At 31.1% G+C, this 27,996-nt stretch overlaps 2 protein-coding genes across 2 annotated transcripts in view; one reads left to right on the top strand and one right to left on the bottom strand.

Moving 5' to 3' along the window:
* The window catches only part of LOC143200605 (orexin/Hypocretin receptor type 1), a 1,081,956-nt gene that overhangs the window by 184,404 nt on the left and 869,556 nt on the right, over positions 1-27,996 (bottom strand). The gene's annotated exons all lie outside the window — the stretch shown is intronic.
* LOC143200612 (uncharacterized) lies at positions 4-27,996 on the top strand. The gene is made up of 3 exons (XM_076411115.1): positions 4-145; positions 17,200-17,438; positions 27,669-27,996. Exons 2-3 carry the CDS (start codon positions 17,219-17,221, stop codon positions 27,785-27,787), a joined length of 339 nt encoding a protein of 112 aa, XP_076267230.1. The 5' UTR covers positions 4-145; positions 17,200-17,218; the 3' UTR covers positions 27,788-27,996.

The raw sequence follows: 27,996 nt of genomic DNA, 5'->3' as shown, positions 1-27,996 counted from the left end.
ATATTACACGGTATTAGTTCAGTGAAATGACAACGTAGTTGCGAAAGAAGATATCGTGGACGTGAGTTATGGCCTGATAGCCGATCGAAGTTAGGCGATGAAGCGTAGTTAGAAGTATCGAAATTTATCGGAGTAATATCGAAAGGTGCGTACTGATTTTAAAGATTTCTGACGGAATTATAGTGGAGAAATTTGGTTAGTTTTAGCGTTGGGAACTATCGACTGAAGACGACAATCGTCTGTTTTGTAATTCACTACTTTTCACTAAGGATTGCTTTAATTGCTATTTTCGGTCATACTGCTTTTACTACTTTTACCATCGACTGTTTCAGTCAATTACTTTTATTCGCTATTTTCGGTTCGACTGATGTAACAGCTTTTTAACCGCTCTCAAAAAAAGGAAGAGCTTATATATATTTATTAATGTATGTTCGCCGATATCCCCATCAATTTTGGACCGATTTTTAAAATTATTTTTTATTCGAAAGAGCGCACTTCCGAGTTGGTTCATGTCCAAGACAGAAACCATCAAATTTCAAAGACACCTACAAAGTTTTTACATATTCTTTAATCTGAAATTATTAGATATTTTTGTATAATGTTCTTGCTGAAGTGATGTGACGAAAAATCGGAAGTAGTCCAATGCTAAAGTCATTCGCTTGCTTTAATCACTATCCATATCATATAATAAGTCATAAAATACTATAGACCATGCGGGTGTATTCCCAATGCGGGCGTAGCCGTTTTTGTTCTAGTTTGGTTGGAACATTTGTCAAATTACCTAGGTTAGGTAACGAATCTCGGTGCCTGAAGTGTTCCTTACTTTAAATCATTGTTTCCTTATTTCTAATTTTTCTTACTTGTGCTGAACTATTACATCGGCTATCCATTGTAGTACTTAATGAAATAAATCCATAATTTATTGAGTATATATCTAACGCTAAGAAGAGGAAAGTTAAATATTAAATATTAATTAATAATTTAACAAAAAAATTGAACCGACTTCAAAAAATAAATAAAGAATTCACTAAAAAGTAAAACATAATCAAATTTAGATTTTGAACACACAAAAATTCCTATATAGTAGAATATTATATGAATTATAAAAGATTTCATTCAAGTTTCTACGAATAAAAGCCTCAAAATATTCCCTATTAACAATAAATAGAATTATTATTGAATTCAAAAAGGGTGCAATGGTTAAATATTTTGATAAATATTTATAGAGAAAATACGATATACAATATAAAATATAAAAATAATTTTACATCATTCAAAATGAAACTGTTATTTTGAAGGTAATAAATAATAATTATCTGTTTCCTTTTCTTTCCGAAAGAAAGTTCGAAAATAAATATATTTATCTCCGCATGTTGGGTTGAAATATAAATAAACCAACTGCTTTTAATATATCATGTTACTGTTACTTTCCAATTATTAAAAGACGACTAAATATATTTTAGATCATTATTTTATTCCTTTTTCTCACTGCCAGTTGTCAATTTAAAATAAACTTATCGGTACAGCATATTCTTACTTCTTATCGGTACAGCAAACAGCAAAATCGGTCCTCTCCTCTCACAAATAGTATGGGAAGGAATTCGTACGTCTCCGTTTATTATCGCTGATTAGAAAAAAAAGTCGAAGTGTTTATTTGTCTGATACAGTAATTAGTATATTTAGTGCTATTTTTTACTATCGACTACTTCGAGTATTTTGCCACTATCGGCTCTTGCGACTATTTTCAGTCAATAGATTCCAACGTAGTATGTTGCATGATATTTGTTTAAAATAAAAAATTGAGTCAATCAGTTATCCCAAGCGTCCCATATTAAACCTTTTGAACTGAAATATTATCTAGCCTCTTAATAATGTAAAAATATTTAAAGTAAGTTTTTGTTTTTTTTTTTGAATAAAAAATTACGAATTGTTAACAGCATTTTAATAAAACAGCTTTAATCAAACTTTTTTGTGTACTTAAACTTTAGTAAGAACATGCGAAGGACTGCGAAACCTGTAACAAGGAAGGAAAATAACCTACACAAACTTCCTGTTTATGTAATTATGAAGTTATCCAATTACTTTATTTTAATTCTTTGAGAAATCTGTTAACAGTTAGACTTTTGCAGTTACTCGAAAAAGTTTTGTACCTTTTAAAAGTATATAGTATTAAAAGTATAAGTATAAAAGTATATATATATATATATATATATATATATATATATATATATAATTTTCTTTCCTTTTATATATATATATATATATATATATATATATATATATATATATATATATATATCATCAACAACTTCAACTCTGAGTCTTAGTTCAGTTCGGCTTTGACATACAAGAAAAGTCTAATCTAAATAAAATAATTGAACAAAAATGTTATCAGATATAATTTTATTTTAACATTATAGTACAACTAATACATATATTATCGAAGGACTTAAAACTACAATTAAGAACGTTGGTGTAATAGTTTGTAGTTTAGATTTTTTTTGTTTACATTGAACTTTTTTCCACACCATCCATGAGGTAGAATTTCTAGGCGCGTTTTTTTTTATATATTGTTATCCCCCTGGAGGCCTAATTGACCTAATTAACAATTCTATATCTGAGAAACGTATTTTATTTTCATTAGAGAGACATATTTACTTTTTACGTTTAGTTCTTGTCTCCTTCGATGGTGTGTTTACATGGCAGTCATCTTTATATTACTGTATTTTTATTTCTTCTGTTACTGCCTATGTACACCATTCTTGATAAAATTGATCACTGAATTCTGTCTAATGCATTTACCATAACTATAGAACACTTAGTATTCATTCCGTCCTCATATGTTCTAATTTAATGCTCATGTTTAAATTTGAACAATTACAATCGTATCTATGCACACACATCTTTCAGCGCCCTACAGTACCATTTTCTATAGTTATATTTAATTAATTATATGCATACTTTTAGTTATTTCCACTCTCATCACTCTGCCTCGGGAATTTTCAGCAATGCACAGCATTATCATTTATCTGGAAAGTTTCCTTCAGTCACTTTCACTTTACGACTCACTGTCCAATTCAATCACTAAATTTTTAATTTATTATCTGCCCAAAACATGATCACAATTCCACCATTTATCAATCACTTCCTTTGTATGTTTTATCGAGTTCATCCAAACCGAAGGTGTTATGATTGACAATGCTTCCTTCCACATATCCAAACAGTTTTTGATATAATAATATCCTTCTCAACCAGAAATATATCTGCAATTAACTATTAATAAATATAATGACCACCAAAACCCAATTGAATGCTATTGTAACTTTAACCATTTTCATCATTTTTATTGTCTTTGCGCTTTTTTTGTTACTGTATTGGCAAGAGTGCCACAATGAACCATTTTGAAATATTCAAGTTTCTTTTATTATTTTATGCCTTTAATTGAATTTTTTGTAAGGTAATGTCTGGAAGATCCATTAAACCTCCTCGAGGGGGTATCTTTACACTATTTGAACCCTATGCCCTGTAAGAGTGTATATAAGCAGGTCTTACATCCCTCAAAAAACCGTATGTCCCTAATTCTTTTATGTATACTTTCCAGAGAGACAATTTTCTCTAAAATAATTTTATTAAAATGTATCGATAAATATCGATAAAATTGTTTGTGTACTTACTGTTCTTATACATTTCGTATATTTGGTCTCGAATAGAGCCAATATCATGGTGGTCCAGATTTGTCACCCACTTTGTATGTAGACGGGTTTTCTTGGTTGAATCTAACGTATTAATCTTCATTTTGTAAGCGATGTTATTCATAATACCCAAAGTAATATTTAGCATGAGAGCAACCCGCTAAAAAACATTTTCAATAAAATTGTAGGGACTTATATTATTTAATATCATCAATAATTACCTCTCTTACGGAGTTTACCGGCAAAAGGGGGCCTCGATTATCTCTATCCTTTTCGAAATAACATATTAAAGCCGCAATCAATTTGTGACCCTGAATATCTATTGTTTTCGGTATTTTCAAACAAAGTAATATGGTATATTACGGAGCGACTTAAAATCTATCATTTTAAAGGGCTAAATTAATGTTTGCTGGTTTATAACTGCAATAATTATAACAATAGTTTCGCGTACATCTGACAACCCGACGGCCACCAGCTGTCAGATGTATACAAAATTCTTGAAAGCAATACTGATAAGAGGTTGTAACTCTTATCTATACATTATTGTAGCTGTATAATTAATTTTAGTTTTTAGATATAGTATAATGTTAAAATAAATCATATTTTGTAACATTTTTGTTCAATTATTTTATTTAAATTATAATTTTTTTGTATGTCAAAGCCAAACTGAATTAAAATTCAGAGTTGATGCGGCGACATTGTAATGCTTCGACGTCACAAATATGCACGACGCATTACTAAGAAAGCTTTGAATAGACTGTATATAATCATAATGTTAGAAGCATATATATTTATTTATACATTATACATTCTTAATTACATATACGCTATTTGTTGATATTAGCACAAACTGATTCATTTTATGCGATTTACATTTCTAAACGGTTTCAAAAATTATGCATTGCGAAGGCGCCCCAAGCCGCAAAACTACTTGCGACTTGGGGAAAGTTTTAATGGTCGAGACAGTATCAAGACTGAAACAACTCATTTGCAAGTGACGAAATGTGCAGTAGAATTACTTAACGGTAACCTCTTGGAATAAATTCTCGCAATATTGTATGGAAAAGCAGTAAGTTGTCGTTGAAGAGTTTGGGAGAAGAGCATTTAACTTTGGAGGATTTAAGTGAGTTTTACAAAGTAAAGTAACAAACTATGTTAAAGATACTTGAACGATCATTATTTGCTTTTTAGTTTTATGTTAATGATATTAAATAAAATTTAATTTTAATATGAATTGAATGAATATAAATTATTATAATTTTGTTACAACACTTTGGCTTATTTATTCTTATAAGATCATATATATATATATATATATATATATATATTTATATATATATATATATATATATATATATATATATATATATCACTACATAGTATAAAACAAAGTCGTCTTTTCTGTCCCTATATCCCTATGTGCGCTTAAATCTTTAAAACTACGCAACGGATTTTGATGCGGTTTTTTTCAATAGATAGAGTGATTCAAGAGGAAGGTTCATATGTATAATTCATGCATAATATACTAAGGCAACATTGCTAATTTTAGAGGTTTTTAACGTGATGTCGTAAATTAACCTATTTTTTTAGGCTTATTTAGCAATTAGCAAAAACGCTGCCTAATCCTACGAGTTAGATCAAATTAATGTACTACAGTATTGTACACCATAAAAAGGTCTACAAAAAAGTCCGCGATGGTATATGTTTATCTTTTAGGGATAACCCACATTAACCATTTTTATTGTTTACTTTTTACGTGAGAAAATGGCTTATTTACGAAGCTATTTTAAGCAATACGGCATCCTTATCGAATTAAGTACCTTAAATACAATGTGCAATTAATATAGATCAATATGGTTCCTTACAGCATGTAAATTAAACAAATATTTTCGGAGATATTACAAATTTAAAATTTGCGTTTAAAAATGTGTAATGTAATAAAAATTGTATGAATTTAGATATTCCAAAGATAGCAGGAAATCTTCATAGTAAGTATAGGGGAAGAGGAATTGTTTTACTCCAAATTTAATGCGTGCAGGCCAAGGGCAGTAATGAATGAACCAAAAATACTGGATCGATTTTAATCATGTTTTCATTGAGTGACATAGGCATATATATTTTATGCCCGTGCAAAGTCGGAGCGGGCCGCTATGTTTTTATATACAACGTTCATATTTTTTCTGTAGTGTATTTAATTTAGTATCAGCATTGCACCCGTGCGAAGCCGGGGCGGGTCGCTAGTATATATATATATATATATATATATATATATATATATATATATATATATATATATATATATATAGATAATGTATTACATAAACCTTTGAGAACCTCCTCAATTGTATTATATCGAATTTTTTTGTATCTATAAAAATAAAATGATATAAATTAAATAAATTAATTTTAAACACTAATGGGTCGTTGTAGTCTGTTAAATTTAACACTATTCTAGTGAAACCATAACTTCGGCCACCGTAGAAATAAAGTTATTGAATACCATAATGACAGATGTAGAAGGAAGGCGTTGCTGAAAGCAGTGCTGAAGACCAGTTAAATGATGGATTAAATACTCTATGCATAGAAGTCGCTATGCCTGAGTGTACACAATTATATATTATGTAAATGTGGTAGAACTCCGGGCCTCCATTGGTACTTGGAATCTGATCTGCCATGAGACATGAGCGGTCATCAACTGTCTCCTGCGTTGCTGATGATGGCTTATTTACTCGACTATGGTGCTTTGAGTATGTTGATTACTTACGAAGTTGTCATGTAGAGAAATATTCGAAGACAGAAATATGGTTATATCGGAGCTAAATAAAATTTATTTACGCCATGTTATCATTCTAGCTATTGCTTTTCTGTTTTCTAAGTATCGTACATTTTGTTTAATCAGATAAATTAGCAAAACAATAATATACAATGAAAAAACAAAAATATACTCAGCCGGTTTCGAGGTAGTCTCTTCCCACGGTGATACCGCAGGTCTTCTGGCGACAATCGATTCCATTCTTGACGCCGTGATTGCTTCAGTAAACTTTTGTGACGTTTAACACGGCTCGGCACCAGTCTTGCGTCGCTATTGCCTTATTGACCAGAGCGTAGTTCTGTTAGAACATCCAATTCGCATGGTCGAAGTGCTGCTGAGCCCAGGGAAGTACTCAATCCTCGATAATTTAGCGACGATACATTTCTTGGTTCATTTTGACGTTTTGAACTACAAAAATGAGGGGGGCTTGCTGCTGGTGCAAATTCCACTCCAGACCATGATGGACTGCGGATTTTGACGGTGTTCGAATACGACCGACGTGTCTGGAGTATATATTAAAAAGCATCGTGGTGTGAAGATTCGGCTACGTATATATACAACTATTCGTATATTCGTCGGCGCAATCTACTCGGCGGAAGCCAAAATGCTAAAAGTCGATGTTGCCAAATTTACAGCTAGGCTATTTGCTTTATGGGTTTATTTTATTTTGGAAAAGTAATTTATTTAACAAGACTTTCTGACATTACCTTTTGTTATGAAAAAAAAAACAATAATAGAGTAGATAATTTTTTTTAGTATTTAGTACAATATATAGTCTTGCCCTTAGATTTGGAAACACTTCATGGTATTGTAAGCCAAGCGCTTTTCAAAAGAAATGGCGACGTACCGTATTGCTTTGATTAAACGTTGAGCATTTATTTGTTTAACTATTAAAGCATTTGATATGGCATTTTTAAAGTAATATTGTGATGTTCTTTTTTACTTAAAAAAAAGGTCTTTTAGTTTAACATTTCAGGGTTTTAACGGGATTGTTACAAATAGGATAAATTAAATAAATGACTTAAATTTGGAAGTGAAAGTAAATTAATACGTCAAGTTTGTAATATGACATACTTAGTAGCAAGAGAAAGAAAGATTTCACGAACACAACAACAAGAAGGATCATCTGCCTTCTCTGTGTCTCCAATTTAATGATTTTAGTATCCATACATACTGAGTTTCGGCAGTATCTTTGTCGGATCCATAATATAGATGTTAGACAATCTAATCTATATATTAAGAATATGTAAGGTTTTGAAAGTTGGAAGCCACAGGTCGACAAAGAAAAAAAATATTGCTTAAATAATTTCTTAGACAACAAGAAGTCATTGTATAAGAAGTTATTATCAAGGTAGTATTTTCCATACAACTATTGATATGATTATTACCTTACGAATGAATTTTAGGTAGGGTACGATAAGTCAAGAAGGGTTACAGGAAAAAAATGAATTTGAGTCCGTCTATATAAGTTTTTTTTGTTAAGAATGTCATAAGACTCAATATTAAAGCAAATAAAAGTAGCCATTACGAATCTCAGAATAATATTCGACGTCCAGTTTATACGCTTTGCCATAAGTGTAAGAAAATATTCATTATCATTAATCCTGAAAAGGTAGCTGTTTAGAAAAGGGTTGTATTCGCTACAGCTCTAAGATTTGTTGATAAGGAAAAGTAATCCGCCAAAATATCAAAGTATAGAATATATATATATTTATATATATATATATATATATATATATATATATATATATATATATATATATATATATATATATATATATATATATATATATATATATATATATACTAAAATTAAACACTGTAATGATGGTAGTGTTTTTTTAGACGGTAAGTCCTTTTCGATGGAATATATTTACCTTGCGTTTATTTGGAAATTTTCTATTGCAACTTTTATTGTATTGTAATTAATTAATCATTAGTGTGAGAAGTACAGAAAACTGTATCTACAAGAAAGTTGTTATAAAATTTTATTTATATATAATACATTTGTAGTATTGTATATTCAAATATGTGGTAATTTATTGAATATTGTATGGTATAGTTAAGGTTCATTGTTTTATATCTTCTAAATTATAATTTAAATTAAATATTAAATTTTAAAATATATAAATGAATATAATATAAAAGTTTAGTATTATGCTGTATTTTCCTTTTTACCTCCTCTAAAATGGATCGTAAATTAAATTCATGTTCTTAATGTTTTTTTTAAGTAATTTTTACTATATATATATATATATATATATATATATATATATATATATATATATATGTATGGTATCTATAGCTTAGTATAAAACTTATGAACGTTACTCTGTATTTTAATAACTAATACAATGTATATGTTACGCCTCGAAGACTAACTCTATGCCTATATCAGAAGTTTGGTTATACATAAGACAGCCCTACTCATGACGTCCCAAGTAATACTGAGACTATTCAAATATTTTTAACAATGGGGACGCACGCGCCAACGCAGTATAGTAAATTTACCGGACCACCACGATGATTTCTAATGTATCCTTGTGTCGGGAGCCTCAGCGGACCAGCTCCTGTCATTTTAGTGGTTGTGCGCCTGCTCAACGGTGAAGCAATACCTGAACATGGTATGTTAGATTCCAAACGCGGATGAAAACCGAGAGTTCTGCTGCAACATATACGAGTAGATACGAGTAATATATAATTGTATAGACTCAGATATAGTGATTTCAGTCATAATAGTACATCTTACTGTATATCTGTTCATAGTTTATTTCATTGAGAATATAATTTACCTGATATTTAGCTCTGTCTTCCTTCCGCAATTGTTATTATGGTATTCTATTGCTTTACTCTACGTTGACCGGAGTTATGTTTTCACTATAAAAATGGTAAAATATCATGTACTGAAATGAATATATAGCATCGATTAGTGTTTGACTTTTTTAAAGAATATATCCATTCTGAAAAATACCAAAAAAAAAACAAATCTGCACGTATCTTCAGTTTTAGTTCTCGTTACTCTCTTAGAACATTTTCTAGTGCTTCTATTATATCGAATTCACAACGAAGGAACATATATACTTAAACTGGCCGAATAAATGGAAAAATCATTTATTATTGTTATAAAAATTAATCAAATTATTTAATTTATGTCATTTTATTTTTATAGTGATAAAAAACTTGGACATAATACATTTGAGGAAGTGCTTCTTAGCTTCTCAAAGGTTTATGTAATACATTATCTATATGGTCTTAGAACATAAATGCCAAATTGTTGTAAAAATAGTATAAAAATTTTAAAGCAGAATTATGTTTCTTTAAGTTACAGTTTTAGTTAATATTTTTAGTATAAAACGAAAAAAGAAAAGAATAATACGTACTAATATATTTAGCATTGTTTGTTACTTGCTTTGTACCTTAAAGTTGAATGTTCTTCTGGCAGACAGTTAAACCACAACTTGCTGCTTAACCGTACAATATTCCGAGAGATTACATTAAGTAATTGTGCCTTACATTTCGTCACTTGCAAATGAGTTGTTTCAGTCTCTATATTATCGCGACCATTAAAACTTTTACCGAAGAAGTCAAATAGTTTTAGTTACTTGTGGCGATGCTTTTGCTATTTATTTCTCTTGAACCTATTGTGAAATTCAAATAGCGTAGAAGAATCAGGTTTCGTTTAACTTTAACAATATATAATAAGCGCCTGAAAATAATAATATATTATTTTTAAGTAATATATTTAATGTAGTATATAATGGTTTGGATGAATAGTTATTTATTTCTATTAAATTTTTGAAGACAAAAATATTTATATAAATTAAAACAGTAACAAATGTTTTGCTCAGTGTAGAACTTCTGTGATGTCAGGACGCAAAACTGAGACGAGTGATTTTCACAACGCTCCTTTGAAGACGGCTTTACAATATCAAGAGGGTTTTGCAAATGGAAAAATAAATTTTAGTCAGACCAGACAAGATTTAAAAGGTTATGGTGTTTTTAGTTATGGTTTTCATACTTTATCATCGAAGATGATCCAATTTTGGTCCGCAATGAATATTCGTTTCAAAAATGACTCGATTTCATTTGATTTCAACAGAAATTCGTACATGAAAACGCAGTCAATTTTTGTGGAGCCCGAGTGTTGAGTGTTATGGAGAGAAAACGATATTATAAAAAATACCATTTATTTTCTCTGTTATTTGCGTAGATTAAAGTGAAAAGACGAGTTTATTATTATAAACTTGGGCGTTTGGGCCCTAGTCGATCACGCGAAGTACAACAAAGGGAAATTTCAGTATATTCTCTTTTCTTTCGGCCCATATTGCTATCATTTTCTCGGAATAGGCTCTTTTTCGTTTTTCTGACTATTCGGTTCCAGGTTTCCTGGGTTTCTCTGCCTCGTCCACCTCTCAGTTGCAAACATTCCGTGTAAAAACCTTTCTATCCTGTATTTCATGTTATTATTTTAGGACCTTTCCGATTCTCCTCAATTACAGTAATTAATTTCATTGTTTCAACCTTAGTCTCACTACGAACTTCATAAAATTCTAGCACCTGACTAGTAAAATCTGCTTTGTTCCATTCTTCTAGTATGCCCATAAAATTTTTGCCTGCCTTTTTTTAAACCCGTATATATATTGCCAAACTTTTCCACTTTCTTATCTACTCTTAACCTTCAGTCTTGAACCTTCGTGTGTTTTGAGCCTAAATCTTTTCTAATTATTTTTATTTCTTTTTTTTTGGATATCTGCAATGTCCCTCTTTGTTGAAAATGGGAGTTTCAGCACCGTAAAGGCATTCGGGCTTCATCATACTGTTGTAATAGGTCAATTGAAACGTTCCGGAGCTGACACATAGATGGCGCTAGTAGAATTAAATTGATATGTTTTTTAGTTCGACCTAACCCTCAAAAGATGCGTGTATAAATTTGACAGCTGTGCGATCATTAGTTTGTGGCTCATAGCATTTTGAGTGAAATGATTTTTTTTTTATTGTGAAAAAAAATGGTTAAAAAGGAATTTTGCGTGTTGATAAAATATTGCTTTTTGAAGGGAAAATATACAGTTGAAGCAAAAACTTGGTTTGATAACTCGGCTCCGGGTACTGCATCAGGAAAATCAACCATTAATGATTGGTATGCTAAGTTTAGACATGGTGAAATGAGCACCGAAGACGGTGAACGCAGTGGGCGCCCAAAAGTAGTTATTACCGACGAAACCATTTAAAAAATCCACTAATAATTTTGGTTCTAATTTGTTGTTAGTCATATACACTGTTTTCTCAAATTAATTTCGAAGGCCTATTTTTTCTGCTGTTTCTTTTAGAAGATCTCTAACTTCACCTTGAATTTTGTATCAGTCAGCGTTTGTCTGAAAATTGCGTTGGTTTTCAAATTCAGACCTTGTTCATGCATAATTTGTAAAAGAGATTCACGGTCTACAGAGTCATAGGCCTTTTTGAAGTCTACGAACATACATACCACTTTCTAATTATAAACTTTCAGTTGTCTGGTTTGAAACCTCCTTGATATTAACTAATTTTGCATTAAAATTGTTGTTATTTTCGGTTCATGAGCGATTGCCAGATAATGTAGTAGGTGAATGGCATAAGGGAGATTCCTCTGTAATCTGCAATATCTTTTAATTAGTCTGTCAATTTTTTCTTCATTTGGCGTCTGTGTATATGGGTTAGATTTGGAGGGAGTTTAGAAATATTTTGTGGACTCTGGGCTATTGGAAATTTTATTGAAATTTGTTGCAACTCCTCTGCAATTTTCTTGATTGTTTTTCTTGATTTTCCTTTTTGAACCAGATATTATCTGGCTGGTACCCGTTTAACTTCGTTTTATATGTTTTATAGACATTCCTGAAGTTATTTAAATTGTTCGCAATTCTTTGCTTATGTTTTGTTTACTTCGGCTGCCAATAGCGATGGTTAGATATTAGCAATGTTAAAGTAAGGAATTATAGGTATATTTTTTTTGTGAATTTGGTTGAACTTTTAGAATCTCGTGATATTTGTAAGAGATTTCGAAATTGGAATTTTCCTATGCTCTGTATAGGTGATCCCCATGCTTTTTGTTTCGAGGGCTCCTTTTTAAAGACGAGTTTATTTATCTAAACGATTAATATTGTATGTTGAATTATGAAATTATTTGAAAAAGATTCACTAAATCGTATATATGGTCTTGTTAATGTAAATTCCGTCATGGGACCCAACGGTTGATTATATAAAGCGACTGATAAGAACTCTACAGTTCTGTTTCATGTGAGCTTGTTCTGTGAATCTTTAGTTTGAACGGAGGTTCTGCTCTTTCGAGTTGGTCTCTGACGAAAATATCTGTTTTCTTAATTTTTGGTTGATTCTGTCTATTTGTTTATTCTTAGTGTTTGCCTGGAATGTGTCTAAACACTTGTCTGTTCTGATTCTATTCTTGATTAGTTCTTGCTCTGGCTGTTTTCTCTTGTCCTAAATTCTATTTCTGACTGTTTTTTTTTGTTTGTAACTCTTAATATATAATATTTTACTGTTTATATTCTTGGTTATTGTTGGCACTGATGTGTTGTTCTGTTCTTGATTAATTCTTGATTCTATTTGTTTCACTAATTGTGATTGTGGCCATTGATGTTGTTCTGCTCTAGAATGTTCTTTTACTTTCTGCTCTTGATTCTGATTTTTGGTGTGGATGCTGCTTTTATCGTTGAAAATCCTTTCTCAGCTTCTTGGTGGTGGCTGAGAATGTTGTTTGAAGAAACCCTGTGCTTCGTGTAGATTCGTGCAGGTTTTCGATGAGGAAAATATTCTTCCAGCTATGACCCTATGGCGCGAATAGAACATATACGTTACGGATAATTAAAAATGCTTTGATATTCAACAGTATCGTGTCTTCTTGAATTTTATGCTTATAGCTGTAATAAAGGGTTTTCCAGCAGATATAACTTGCGACACACTTTGTCTAGCCCTGGTACTTGCACTCCCCTTCTCTCGTGTTTCAAGGCGAAATCTTGGATAACTTCGGAAATCCATTTGATTTCCAGGTCATCGTGCAATTCTTCGTTGGTTACGTAGCGATAGGCATTGGTAATCAATCGAAGAGCGTTGTTTTGACAGCGTTGGATGACTAGTTGATTTGAATTTTTAGTGATAATTGATCTCAAAACAATTTTTACTTTGCTCTATTGGTCTCCGCAAGCTTTAGCGGTATTTATTCCAATTTTCTCAACAATTGTTGAATTTCTTGGATGGCCTTTCGAGTCTTCTACGATTTCGATATGAATCGAACTAAAAATTCAAAGTTCAGCAGAGCTCCATCGGGTAAATAGGGTTGATGCGAAATAATATGAGTTGAAGGTGACCTGGTTTTAGGTAACATTATATTACTTAATACTCTTATTACGTACAATAATTAGTATTTATCATAACCTATGATGTCATTGATGACGTTAATTGGAGACGCGACGATTACCTTTGCTACAAGTTGCGAAACCGTTGAAGATAATTGAATAGCCTCCAAATAGCCAAGAAAATGTTAAAATATTTTTGATCGTTTTCTAAAATTTTCCAACTTTCTAGTAACATGGCTATACTGTGTGGAAAGAACTATCTTGGTTTTGTAGCAACTTAATAAATTTATTTCATAGATAAAATTAATTAAAATAATAAATGTTTGCATATTAAAATATATTAAAATATATGCAAACTATCTCAAGAACTAACACTCACTAATATTTTTTAAATCACATTTAATGAAATCTAATTTCCATTAACTCTCAATAATCAACAAACCGGTAATAAGTGTGAATTGAATTAAATACACCACTGAACATTATAATATCATTATTATCATATTATTTTCAGATCTGGAACAACTTCAGAGCATCAAATATTCATGATCACTCATGATCTTTCTTTACTTTTATCTTATAAACAAAAAGTATGTCATAATAAATGAATTAATGAAATTTTAGTATACATTTTTGTATATTAAAACAGAGAATATCTGAAAAAAACTATTTAAAATTGATATATCATGTATATTAAAACAATAATTAACACAATTATGTAATTTAATTTTTACAATTTGGAAACGTATATTAATGGAATGCCTTTACAATCATTAAATTAACGATCACTAATTAATTTTCCGAAACTTAGGTCTATAAAGTAAATAATCAATATAAGTGCTACAAAGTTCAAATAATATAATGTCATATAGTCACATATCTTATTCCGTTAATCATTAAACACCTTAATCATTCTTAATAGTCTTGATAACTTAATAATTCATAATTTCTTCTATTTGTCCGATGTGGTTCGTTAGTTAGTAGCTAGCTTCATTTTAAAACCTGCATTACTTTATTTACGTATTCATATAATCCTTTTTTCCATATGTGTCGGCTAAAACATATAGCAGGTCAATTGAAAAGTCGACTGCCTTAACATAGTAAAACATATTTTTTTGGCAAAATTAGTTTTTTTTTTATTCAACATAATTCCAAGGGTAATACTCTCAATTTTTTTACCATTTTTGTAATACAACTTGTCCTTTGCTTCAAAATAGGCCACATTCGATGAAAATTTCTTCCCAGCGAGCATTATTTTGAGATCTGAGAACAAGAAATATTCACTAGAGGCCAGATCTTGGGAATACGGTGGATGAGGAAGCAATTCGAAGCCCAATTCATAGATTTTTGATACGGTGCATTGTCTTGGTGAAGCAGCCTTGGTCTTTTTCTTCAAATGCGGCCGTTTTTGGGCGATTTCCTCCTTTAAACTGTCCAATAACGCTATGTAGTAGTCGCTGTTGATGGTCCTTCCTTCTCCAAGATATTCAATGAAAATTATTCCATGCGCATCCCTAAATACAGACGCCATAACCTTGCCAGCCGACTGTTGAGTTTACCCGCGCTTTGGAGTGGTCTCATGGTGTACAGTCCACTTGGATGGCTGTCGATTGGACTTTGGAGTGAAATGATACAGTCACTTTTCATCCATTGTCAAATATCGACGCAAAAACTCGAGTTTATAACGCTTGATCATCTTCAAACACTGCTTCGAATCATAAACTCGTCGTTGTGTTTGGTCAAAAGTGAGCTTGCACGGCACCCACTTTGCTCAGAGCTTTCAAATACCCAAATATTCGTGAATGATTTGATGTACACGTTCGATTTATATCTTTAGAGTGTCTGCTACATTTTATATAAAACTGTATTGTTCCTTGCTTTTACATTTGTATGTATATTTCGGTAAAGTAGATACAATTTGTTTTGTCTGAATTGAATTAAATGAACTGAATTAAATTGAGAAGTCAATCGAAATAAATGAACGACCATAAGTTAATACAAATTTTCACTAAAACTCACAAAATAAATAAAAACCCTATTCAGATATAACATAAGAGGTCACTCATGATTAATTTTTGCGTAGTTTAAACAGTTTCCAGTATATCCAGGGCATGCAGTGCATACATTTCCTTTTTTTGTTTGTTTTTATATTGCTATTTCATTACGTTTTCCGATTTTTTCTCCTCTCGTATTATCAAAGCGTGTTCGCTGATAGTCGCTCTGGAAGTAGGTTTGGACGGAGCGTTCAATAACCTTTTTGTGACAGACAAAGGAATGTCGTAAATTGGAATATTTTTCCACTTTTAGGACGAGAGAGCTCTGACATATCGATATTTTTTCCTGCCATATAGAATTCTGTAATATATACGAATCAAAAAGGAAAAAGCGAAACCAAGCTCGCAAATGACCCAACTATAGTCTTCAGATAATGCCGATACAACTGTACGGGCACACTGCTAATGCCAAACTAAATACAGGCCTTAACTTAACATATAACGTATTGGAGCGTAATAGAGGCCAATGAAAGCTATAAAATACGCGACAGCGCGTTATTGACATCTAAAGTGTTGAATATATAATTTATGTATTATAGTCATGTTAGTTAGCGACTTCAAACACTTACTTAATTTTAACGGACACTATTTATTTTATTTTAAAAACTTTTAAAAAAACCTTTGTTTCCAACGATATTCAATCCTACACTCTTAGCCCCACGGTTACCCGCTGGGTTTTCTTGTCACACTTTGACGGTTATTCTTGTTTGCTTGATTTGGGAAGTTTTTGTTTTACTGGAATATATTTATTTGTAGCGCATATTACATAAAAATATTAGGCCTAAAATTTCTTCCTCCGTATAGGCTTAAATTGTGTTTAATTTCAAGCGTCTTGATGCTGCTCAAAAAGGCAGTCAAAATTTCCGCCTATTAATATATAGATTTTATGGGTTTTAACAACATATTTCTTCAAATCAAACAATAAATGCAGAAAAAATGATTTTGGGTGTTCTAAGATGTTTACTTATGTAGACAAATATCAAAACCATGTAACTCAACACTTATTATATATTATATTATTAGTATTCATAACAACATTTAGTTGCTATGAAATTTAAAAGATATTTTAGCATACATAACATTTTAAATTCTGTTATTTTCCACCTGTATGATTTACAACGTTATCAATCATTTCATTTTAGTTTCTAAGAGGGTTTTAAGATAAATAGTTTTAATTCTCAATCGATATCTAAAAGAGACTGTTTGCGGTAATCTTGAAAATATTAAACAACATTTAACTTATATATACGTATTATATATATTTTTGTTTTAATCGATTTCTTTTCTAATTGTAGTTGTCAACAAGTCGTGAAAATGCGTCTTCATCGAGTAACAAGGACTTTGTTGGAAGAGGCAAGCAAATTATCTGAATCTATTCACGAATCTCCAGAAAATTTTGATCATCATCGTCCGCCATTCTCTCCACCCAGATCCGAGTGTAGCATTTGGTACATTTGGGCGTCGGTGATCGTAGTGATCGCTGCAATCATCAGCGTAGTAGTAATATTGGTACATTTTTGTCGACTGAATCGAGGTGAGTTGGACAACATTTTTATAAATTATCGTTATATACAAAGACAGTTTGTTTTTTCATAACGTTTGAATTTCCTACGTACTAAATTTAAATGCATCGCTGCTGCAATCTATTAATAGACTATAATGAGATTTTGAACAAGTTGCTTTATTTATTTTGTGTTTGAGTGATATTGATAGCAACCTTTTAATCTTGAGTAGAAATGGAAAGATAGAAAAACGATTTTAGTATGTTGATTAAGCATTACATTGTTAAATTGTATAGGGTAGGGTGTAAAAATATCCATATAACAGGCCAATTGAAAAGTCCCCGGCCTATCATAGTAAAACACAAACAAATACTGCTCTGAATCATCAACTCGTCGTTGTTTTTGATCAAAAGAGAACTCGTGTGGCACCTACATTGCACAGAGCTCTCTCATACCCAAATATTCGTGAATGATACAATGTACATATTCAGTTGATATCTTTAGAGTGTTACGGTTTATTACGCTTGATAATCTTCAAACACTGCTCCGAATCATCAACTCGTCATTGTTTTTCGCCAAAAGTGAGCTCGCGCGGCACTCAGTGTGCACAGAGCTTTCTCATACCCAAATATTCGTGAATGATATGATGTAGACGTTCAGTTTATATCTTCAGTGTATCTGCTATTTCATTCAATTTCAATTTACGGTCATTCAAAATAATTTTGTGGATTTTTTAAATGTTTTTGTTGGTAACAACCCCTTTTGGGCGTCCTCTGCGTTCACCGTTTTCTCACCACGGCTAAACTTAGCATACGAATCCTTGTTGGTTGATTTTCCTGGGGCTGTGTACGAAATTTTGGCATCAAGCAAGTTTTAGCTTCAACTGTATTTTTTTCCTTAAAAAAGTAATATGTTATCAACACGCGAAATCTTTTTTATCCGTTTTTTTCCCAATAACAAATGTTGCTTCACTCAAAATGCTATAATTCACAAACTAATGATCCGACAGCTGTCAATTTTATACACGCATCTTTTGAGGGTTAGGGCTCAATTATCATATGGATTTAATTCTAGTAGCGCTATCTATGTCTCAGGCCGGTGACTTTTCAATTGACCTGTTATCTATATTTTGTGGCCGATATATCGATATTTTTGTTTATATATAGTTTTCGATATAATTTGAAAATAAATTAGAGATATTTCTTAAACATTTTAAAGACCTTTTGTTTATTTTTAATAAGCCTTTAAAATTGGTACTTAATTTGAAAAATTTAGTGCATTTTGGTTCTATTTTTCCAAGTTTTTCTTTTTAAATATCGCTACTTTTTAAATGTAGCGGGAATACCGATATATATTTGACCCGATATATCAATATTTTTATATTTTCTTCCAAAAAATTTCGTATATTAAGATGCTTGGAGTTCGTTCATTCGCAACATAATTCCAAACGATTTCAAACTACGTCTTTCTATTTGTTCTTCAACTGTATACTGATTGTGGTACCATCGAGCTGGTTCATCTCTTCGTATTAGAAATGAAGAAAAACATCTGGAATTGGCCTTAACCATCGCGTTTGAAAACTTGAAAATTTATGCGATTTGTGAGGCAACTTTTAGAATGTCAAAATAAGGGTTTTAAAAGCTACAAACTTGCAGCTTTTTATCTCTCATTGTGGTGTGAAACTGCTAATATGCCTGGACTATTAGTGTCAAGACAACACGAACTGCAGTAGCTTTGGTTTCATTAAGAGTGCGTGTGGAATAAAAGAAATATTGAAATCGATGCTACAATCCGACTGTTTCGAATTTTTATTTTGTTTATTAGACTTTTAGAACACATTTTATTTTTAAGTGCGACGTGTAAAACAAATTCCCTATGTTTTTCTCTTTAAATTCTGCATTATGGTACTACAGTCAGTGAACACTTGAGGAACAAATCCAGAGATGCAGTTTGCAATTGTTTGGAAATATGTGTTGAATTAGAATTACTGAATTGGAAGCACCTTAAAATAGGAGTTCTCTTTACAAGATGCTTTAAAGGGGATAAAATTGTTCATTTTTAAAGAAAACATTTTTATTTTGAAACAGAGTAGAAAGTTTTAAATATGTTATATTTTATATTCAATATTTATTATTTTTAAAAAAGTCTAATCACTTTAATCTGGGACTTATGGAATGTTTCGAATCCGTTCACCACTCATCAGTCTGTAACATTTTGTATTTTTAATTTTTGTTACTTTAGGTCACCTCATACATAAGGGAAAAAGATGCTACTAAAAATCATTTGTTTTGCTTAAAATAACAACTTTCAGTTTTTTTTTATACGGAGGGGTTATTTTGCAGAAAAATCTTATAGAAACCATATTATACTAAAATTTTACCCGAAAAAGTCATGCATCTTTTGATTAAATGAACCTTTTTGTGGTTATATTGTTTAGTGAAATAGTTTGACTACTAGGAACTACTTTCCTCATTTAGTTTTTCTATGTTACTTCAGTTTCTACTTTCAAGTTTTTCTTACTTTCATTTATAATTAACTATCAATATTAGGCATAGCATTTAATCATCATGTTATTCATGAAGCTCGTTTTCCTTCTAAAGGCTTTCTTGTGGGTTGAGGAGAGCCAAAAGTCAGAGGATACTAAATCTGGTCAATAAACTCGAGGTTAAAATAATTTGTACAAAACTGGAATGACTATATTTGTTTTTTTTTTCGTGAGTTTACTTCGGAGCTGAAAAAACGCTTTCTTCGTTTATTCTTTTGCTTTAAGATAGTGGTAGATCCAACGCTCATCTGTAGTAATGAAGTAATCCGCAAAATTCTCTAAATACATTTTAAAGTCGTACCCCGATATTTTGGTTTTTCTAGTGTGATACTTCGTAGTGTCTTGAATTTATAAATATCTGTAATATCAATGTGGAGATACAAGCTAGTAAGCGAATTTTCAAGTAAATATCCAGTTCAGTTCAGTTAAGAAAAGTCTGTAACAGATTAAAAGTAAGTGATAAGTTATGGTTGCGTATGTAAGAATCATGATAGGATATAATCTGGTATAAAAACATTGTGAAAAAAAAGGAAGTAATAAAAATGCATAAAAAAAGGAAAAATGGTTTTAGTTGATATAGAGTTGTCATCAGTGATGAAACTGTATGTCTTGTTAATTTTCACTGATAATAGCCGCATTACCCTAAGCAAAACCTATACTGTCCTAGATATATACATGTTTCACAATTTAGGTCAAATTAAGTAAAAGTACAGTAATTTTTTGTTTAATCTCTTCTTATTGAATCATATAACACAGGCCAGCAAAGAGGATTCTCACAATTCATTCACAATATTATGATGTGAATATTACGATTAAAAAGAGAAAATGAGAAAACGAAAATTCAATTTTTTTTTAAATTTCATTTTCCTGGTTTTTTTTTGTAAACATTCTTGCATTTTCTCCGGTGTATGAATTGAGTAGTTTTTTTTTGAAGTAACCAACAGTGATTGCTCAATATGCTTATCATTACATGGCATAGTTCACCATTAATTTTATGTCTGAATTAAACAGTTCCCTTGTTCTACACTCACACTACCTAACTTTTCAGGAAAAAAAATGGTATTCAGCTGGTCCTCTCATTTACATCACTGACTGGATTACTGTGAATTTATCTCAACATCTTCAGTGATGAACTTCTTACTATAACCAGCATATTGCCATATTGTAAGATAACAATGCGCCCATACACATTCAACTAAAATTGAATCAGTCTTCATTTGTCCTTTCTTAGGCTAGCACAGTCTTCAGACCTCAACATGATTGAACGATTATGGAGTGATTTTAGACAATATCAGACTTAATTTAAGCTAACTAGCAACGTGTGGTTTGGTTTGTTTTAAATTTCTTGTCCCTTGTCCAAAGGTTGTTCTGCTTCTAAATTAGTGTGATTTGGTAATATTTTATAATTTACAGCGAAATTTCGAATAATTTCATGAGTCCATCGATATCATCATGCAGTTCCTTGTTAGTTACATAACGATAAATATAATAATATTGCCTATATTTATGTTATTAATAGGAACATTTTTTGTTAGAATATTTTGAAAATAATATTTAGCTTAAAATAATATTACTTCCACCACATCTAATTTTGCTGGATTTTCGTAAGCTGGACTGTAGCACTCTAATTTTTAAATATATGAATAAGAGAAAATGGCACCTTTAACATGTAAGGTATGTAAAATATTATGTAATCAAGAATATAATTATCACAAGAATGATGTCTGCTGATATTTAGAGTTATTCCTACCCTAAATATTGTAAAAGTGTGACACCGATTCTGGAGGAATATGTTCATAGTTTCTAAACATTATTTTACCTCCAGCCTCAAGTATTTATAGTATACAGAAGACAGAGCAAGATCGTTTCCATTAGCTCTTGAGCGTCGCTTAACTCTATGAAAAGTTATTAAAACACGTATTAGATTTCAGTACAATTAAAGATGAGTTCAAGAAAACTTTATTGATTTCATCTGTCAAATCTTATCATCAGTGTGATCTCATATTTAACATATATTGCGTCAGCCCTTCTCGTAACTGATCTTATCACACAACCAAACCTTGGCGTTGAAAATAATACGAAATTTATCTTAAGTTTACCTACTTGTTACGATGCCTAAAAATACTCTAAAATCATTTTATTTATTTCTAAATGTCGCATGTGCAGATAAGATTGCTTAATTTGAATGTTGTTTAAGTACTTGGTAGTAAATACAAGGTGAATAGTTTTATAGATGGTTTTGCTACTTTTCCACAAACATAAATAAATAGGTAACGAAGAGGGGAACTAAAAATTTGGAGATTAAATGTAATTTAAAATTGTGTAAAAAAGTGTAATTTTAAACTACATATTATATTAGTTTATACTAGTATTCTGTGCTTTATCAGTATATAAATTAAGTACTTTATTTAGCATAATGATAATATCAGAAATTACACGATATTTTTGTGTTTTATTGATTTAAGTAAAGCTTGACTTTATTTAGATATTTATGGACACTATACTGATCTTATCTTGTTATTAATTACTTACTTGTATTTTGTCAGCTATATTATTGAAAGGAAATAAAGTAAACAACCTCACCAAATTCTAAATTCGTTGGTTTTGACACTACTCGATATGAAATGCCAGTTTATTTTTTAATATAATTCACTTATTCAGTGTGTAATAATGAAAACTGAACACTTTGATGTTTGAGTTGAGTAAATCTGTCAAAACACAACAAACACCTTTAGACTTGGTGATGCTGCCTTTTCTTAATTGTCGCGTTTGGTTTTAACAGGTGATTTTCATGCCAATGGCAGAGGACGGTCTGGAGATACAAAAAATTCGGAGTCAGTTACTTGTAAGACCTATTGGAAAATAAAAATAATATAATAAAATTCCTACCACAGTAACTGATCTAAAATGTCTTTTTGGGTAGTTTCAAAATAGTCGTTTCATTTCCTAAACGTAAAGAAGTATTTTCAATTTACCTGGCGATGGAAACTAGATCTACTACGACCATGTTCTATGCAGCGTGCTTTACATGAAACGGGTATCGCCAACATGCAACAAAATAGTTTTTATATTATATTGTCTATCGCACAATATTTATGTCTACAAAACACACATATATCGCGTGATTTCAGATATTATCTTTATGTTAAATAAAGTACTTATTATATATTGATAATGTATACAATACTAGTATAAACTATATCAGATGCAATTTGAAATGTCTCTATAGTTACAATTTTTTAGTTATCTTTATTAATGTATTTGTTATTGAAGTTTTAGACCTATTGAAATTTAAATCCTCCTAAATTTGACGAAATTGTTCTTTTATAGGCCGATAAATTAGTCTTCAAAGATTTATTTATTTGAGGATTTATTGTGAATTATAATGTCCATCCTATTCCCTTTTGAACGTTTTCAAGTTTGTTTGCAACTTTCTCAACAACGCAAGCTCAAGTGCATCAACTGTAGTCGATAACAATCACTTTTGATGCTTTCATTAGGTTTCATCAGGTTTATTTCAGAGTATTAACTGAGATCCATGAATATTAGGTTTTGTGGTTGATTTAGATGATGACGCATGAATTTTTTACTTTTTACAAATTATTTATAAGTATACCCGATGCGATTTTATATACAGTAACAACCTGAGTTGTTGTAAATTCTTTATAATTAAGTTGTAGGCCAATAACTTTTGAGAAGGTCTTTTGGTTTGCTAGTAACTAAAATTGAAGCATTAAGTTTCAGGTTTTCGTTTACTGCATAATAGCTCTTGTTAATTTGGATGGTAGATCTAGTCTAGAGGTATGGCTTTTACAAGTGAAATAAAAAACAGACAATATCTTTATAACCTATTCATTTTCTCCTATACAAAATTCCCTCAAATTTCACTCAGAGCTGAGTCCATTCTGCTATTTCTTCTCTAACAACTTAGAAAATAACACTACAATAAAAAAGCTTTCATCAAAGCTTTAAAGTCCTTCATCAGTATTTCGTAGGACTTGACATCGACTAAAAACAACAGTTCCTGCTGCAGTGAATAGAATTACGACAATACCACCCTGGCAGTACTTCAATATATCCATAGACCTATCCATGAAGGTACTAAATAAAGAATATATAGTTCCTCCATAGTAATACAGCTCTTCGCACAGACACTTGAGGAGAGTTACCCAAATCACCTTACCATTTACGCTGATGGTTCTAAACAAGAAGATTTCGTCGGTGCCGCATACACTGAAAATCTATTAGAGGAACATTTTTGACCTCCTACTATTACTAGCATTTTTTCTGCGGAGCTTTTGGCCATTTACAAAGCCCTATCTGCCTTAGGATAGTCCGATTTCAGTAAAGACAGTCCACCCTCTTGTTATAGCTATCAGAGAGCTACATACAGAACTGGAGAGAAGGGGAGTAAGGATATATTAGCTATGGGCTCCCTGTCAAAGAGGAATATTCGGTAACGAAAGAGCCAACTATGTGGCGAGCAGTAAGGAAGATTTAATTGGACGTAAAATAAGCATTCTATTTAGCAAGGAAGACACTAAAACACAAATAGGGACTCCATACAAATAACAAGTTGTGGGAGATCAAGGGGGTCCTTCATCAACCTCCTAACCTCCTAACCTATATAATAACTTTAGCAGGTTCCAACTGAGAATCCTTGCTCGACTGCAAATAGGACATAGCAGACTAATTCATGAGCATTTGTTAAAAGGAAGAGAACCTCCACTATGTGATCAATGTCAAATACAACAAAGAGTCAAGTACATCCTTCTGCAATGGCCAACCCAAGTCCTTGGACATGCTTGTCTACTTTTTTACGGCCGCGGGTTTGATACGGCTTTTGTAATATCTTCAGAGAAATCAGTTATAGGTGCTATTACAATTTGTATTATTCATTATTTTATTATTATTACTTACATGTCTAATATTTATTTTGTCTAATATTTCATATATATATATATATATATATATATATATATATATATATATATATATATATATACCCTAAATAGCCCAAAAGGCTGATTGACTTTTAAAATAACTACATATTTCTCACTAGATATTTATTAATGTTTAAGAAATACATGATTACACATAATGAAATACAAAAAAAAGTGCTTGGTGAACAATTAATGAACTTAACTAATTAATTATCAATATTTATATGATTAATCAGGCATTGAAGACCAAGAACCAATTGGCACTGAATCTTGAATACTGAGTCAAAATTATAACCATACTCTTTCTGGCTATTTCAGTTGCAAGTAGTTTGGTGTCGCTGGAAGCGATTGCATTTAGTGGTTCTGGTGGTATATCTAATAATGAAAGTGAATTATGATGCGCATCAAATGACAGTCTATTCACCTTTCTACTTAAATACATGACTTGGGCATGTGACAAATATGAAAAGCTTCAACTTGTACATGGCTAATTTTCCACTCCCCAAGCAATCAAACACAGCATTTTATATAGAAAACACAGGTTTTTTTAAACTCCTGTTATAGTCCCGACGCCATTTGCGACAGACGTCATGCCTAACTTAACCAAGCGATAGCGTGGTAGAAATTATGGCCTACAGATTAACCCGAGCAAAACTTAGGCTATTTTATTCCACCTCCGGAAAGCGTTCCGCACATACTCCAAGTTGAAAAAGTCCGTATCCTCTGGCACCAGAAGGTTTTATAATTCGGTTTCCAATTCGACCGCAGGTTCCAATGGTCAGCTCAAATATAGCATCGTCTATTTGCAAAGACAATGGCGTGGATAGCCTTCTATTTCCACTTCTCTGCAGAAAAAGCAAACTTCCAATCCCTCAGAAAGCGACTCTGTATAAATTGAAGAGCCCTCCAATCTGCATCTACGGAGCACAGGTGTGATACAGGTACGTCTCTGAGAGACAACTTGCACCACTTCAAGTGTTTCAATCCAAAAATTACGCACGTTACTCTATACCCGATGGTTAGCGAGGGACGCAAATACCCATCTAGAATCATCCCTTTCGTGAAAAGCTTCGCGAACGTGCTCAGTATGAGGTTCTCCCTTGGCGCCTTACAATATGAAAATAAGCTGATCAGATCCACACCCATTCTTACATCTCGGTAGTTAATACAGATACGGCAGTTCTAGTCGTATCCCAGCGTCTTTGTCATCTGCAAAACCGAATTTTCCTGAACCCGAAGCGACATCAGCAAAAAACCAATTGGTTCTAGCTAGTCACTATGGAAAAGAACAAAAAAATGTGATGAATAGTCTATTTCGGCGTCATATTCAAACGTGATGTGACCTCTGTTCTTTCAATCTATTATCTCGAAGACGTTTACTGTGTTGCACTCCAGTTGTATTTGCAGCGTGGTCTCTTAATTCTTCTATAGTTCTATTTAACCGTTAGTATAGATTATTTCTACGTTACGTGTATGTCGACCAATATTTCTCGTTCGCCCGCGTAGGTGTAGTATTTTCTTTAAAGAAATAAACAACAAATAAACACAAGTAACTCATTAGGTTAGTATTAACAAGAATGTGGATGAAATTTCACTAATATAACTAGACGCTTTAGGAATAGAACTGACAATGACAATATATCCGAATATCATCATATGTTGGTAATGTTATTTTTATTGCTCAATATATTACTATAAAGTAACGCAGACTATAATACATCAAAGAGCTAAGTCAGCAAATATCTGCAATACATATATTAATGTTATGAGAATTAATTTCAGTTTAACTTGATCTGTCGAAGTCAACACGTTTTACTCTTAATATTACAAATAATATGTCAATATAATATAAGAACAAGGGCCATTATGGAGACGATTACTGTGAAAATGTCACACTGACAGATGTATAGCATCTACCAACTTTAAAGATACCACCTAACGATTATTTGTAAATATACACAAATAATTTTATCAAAATTATTTAAAATAGCGCATGGTAAAATGATAAATTATCAAAGATTTGATCTCAAAGATCAAGTGTTGTCCAATTTTTAGATTAACTCAGCAACTTTCCTTAGGCATTTTTAACTCAATCAACAAAAGGCTTAACTAATGATGGAAAATACTTTAGATAAAATATTTTAAACCAGATTATCAGCTTGAAGCTTCAATCATATATAAAGCCTTCAAAATTACTATAGAATGACATAAAATACTATACTATTTATAGAATATAATATACCCAAATCTCAATTTTCAAAACCTAGTAACTTTAACGTGCTACTAGCTATATTCGACTATAAGCCATCTGTATAGATAAACCAAAGTTATTTCTTTTCCATCTAATTTAATGTGAAAAATAATAAACCGTATAATTGAAAAAAACAATCGTGTCTTTGAAATAGTTCTAAATTGTATATATATTTGTATATTTTTGTATACATCTGCAATACATATATTAATGTTATGAGAATTAATGTCAGTTTAACTTGATCTGTTGAAGTCAACACGTTTTACTCTTAATATTACAAATAATATGTCAATATAATATAAAATTTAATTTATAATATATATATATATATATATATATATATATATATATATATATATATAACGAGGGCCATTATGGAGACGATTACTGTTAAAATGTCACACTGACAGATATATGGCATCTACCAACTTTAAAGATACCGTTTATATATTTGTATCATAAAACATTTAAAAATCTTGAACAAAACTCTAATTTTCTAAAATCTATTTTATTTTTGTTTCAGAAAGGAGTTCAAGTTTCGATCATATTTGTGCAAATATTGAGCTAAATCAAAACGTTTCTACCTCTCCACCACCAGTGAACACTGCAACCCAGAATATCACTGTTATTGAAAAATATTAATTTTTACTTGTGATGTGTCTTTAGTTTAAGTTGCTTACAGTCAGTACCTTTATATGTGATTTGTTCCTAATAATATATTTAAATGTGTTTTCGTCATTTTTTATGACATATTGGTTAGTTTGTATATTTTTTATTGTGAATATTTGTATTTGTAAATCATTTAGATATATACATTTGATTCGTTATTTATAATAAATAAAAAAGTGTTA

This window comes from Rhynchophorus ferrugineus, unplaced genomic scaffold, assembly GCF_030347505.1.
Source record: "Rhynchophorus ferrugineus isolate W39M unplaced genomic scaffold, kcgeb_rfMv2 rfM8, whole genome shotgun sequence".
NCBI classification, from domain to species: domain Eukaryota; kingdom Metazoa; phylum Arthropoda; class Insecta; order Coleoptera; family Curculionidae; genus Rhynchophorus; species Rhynchophorus ferrugineus.
Note: the sequence above shows the minus strand (reverse complement) of the source record. Positions and strands in the feature narration are given on the sequence as shown.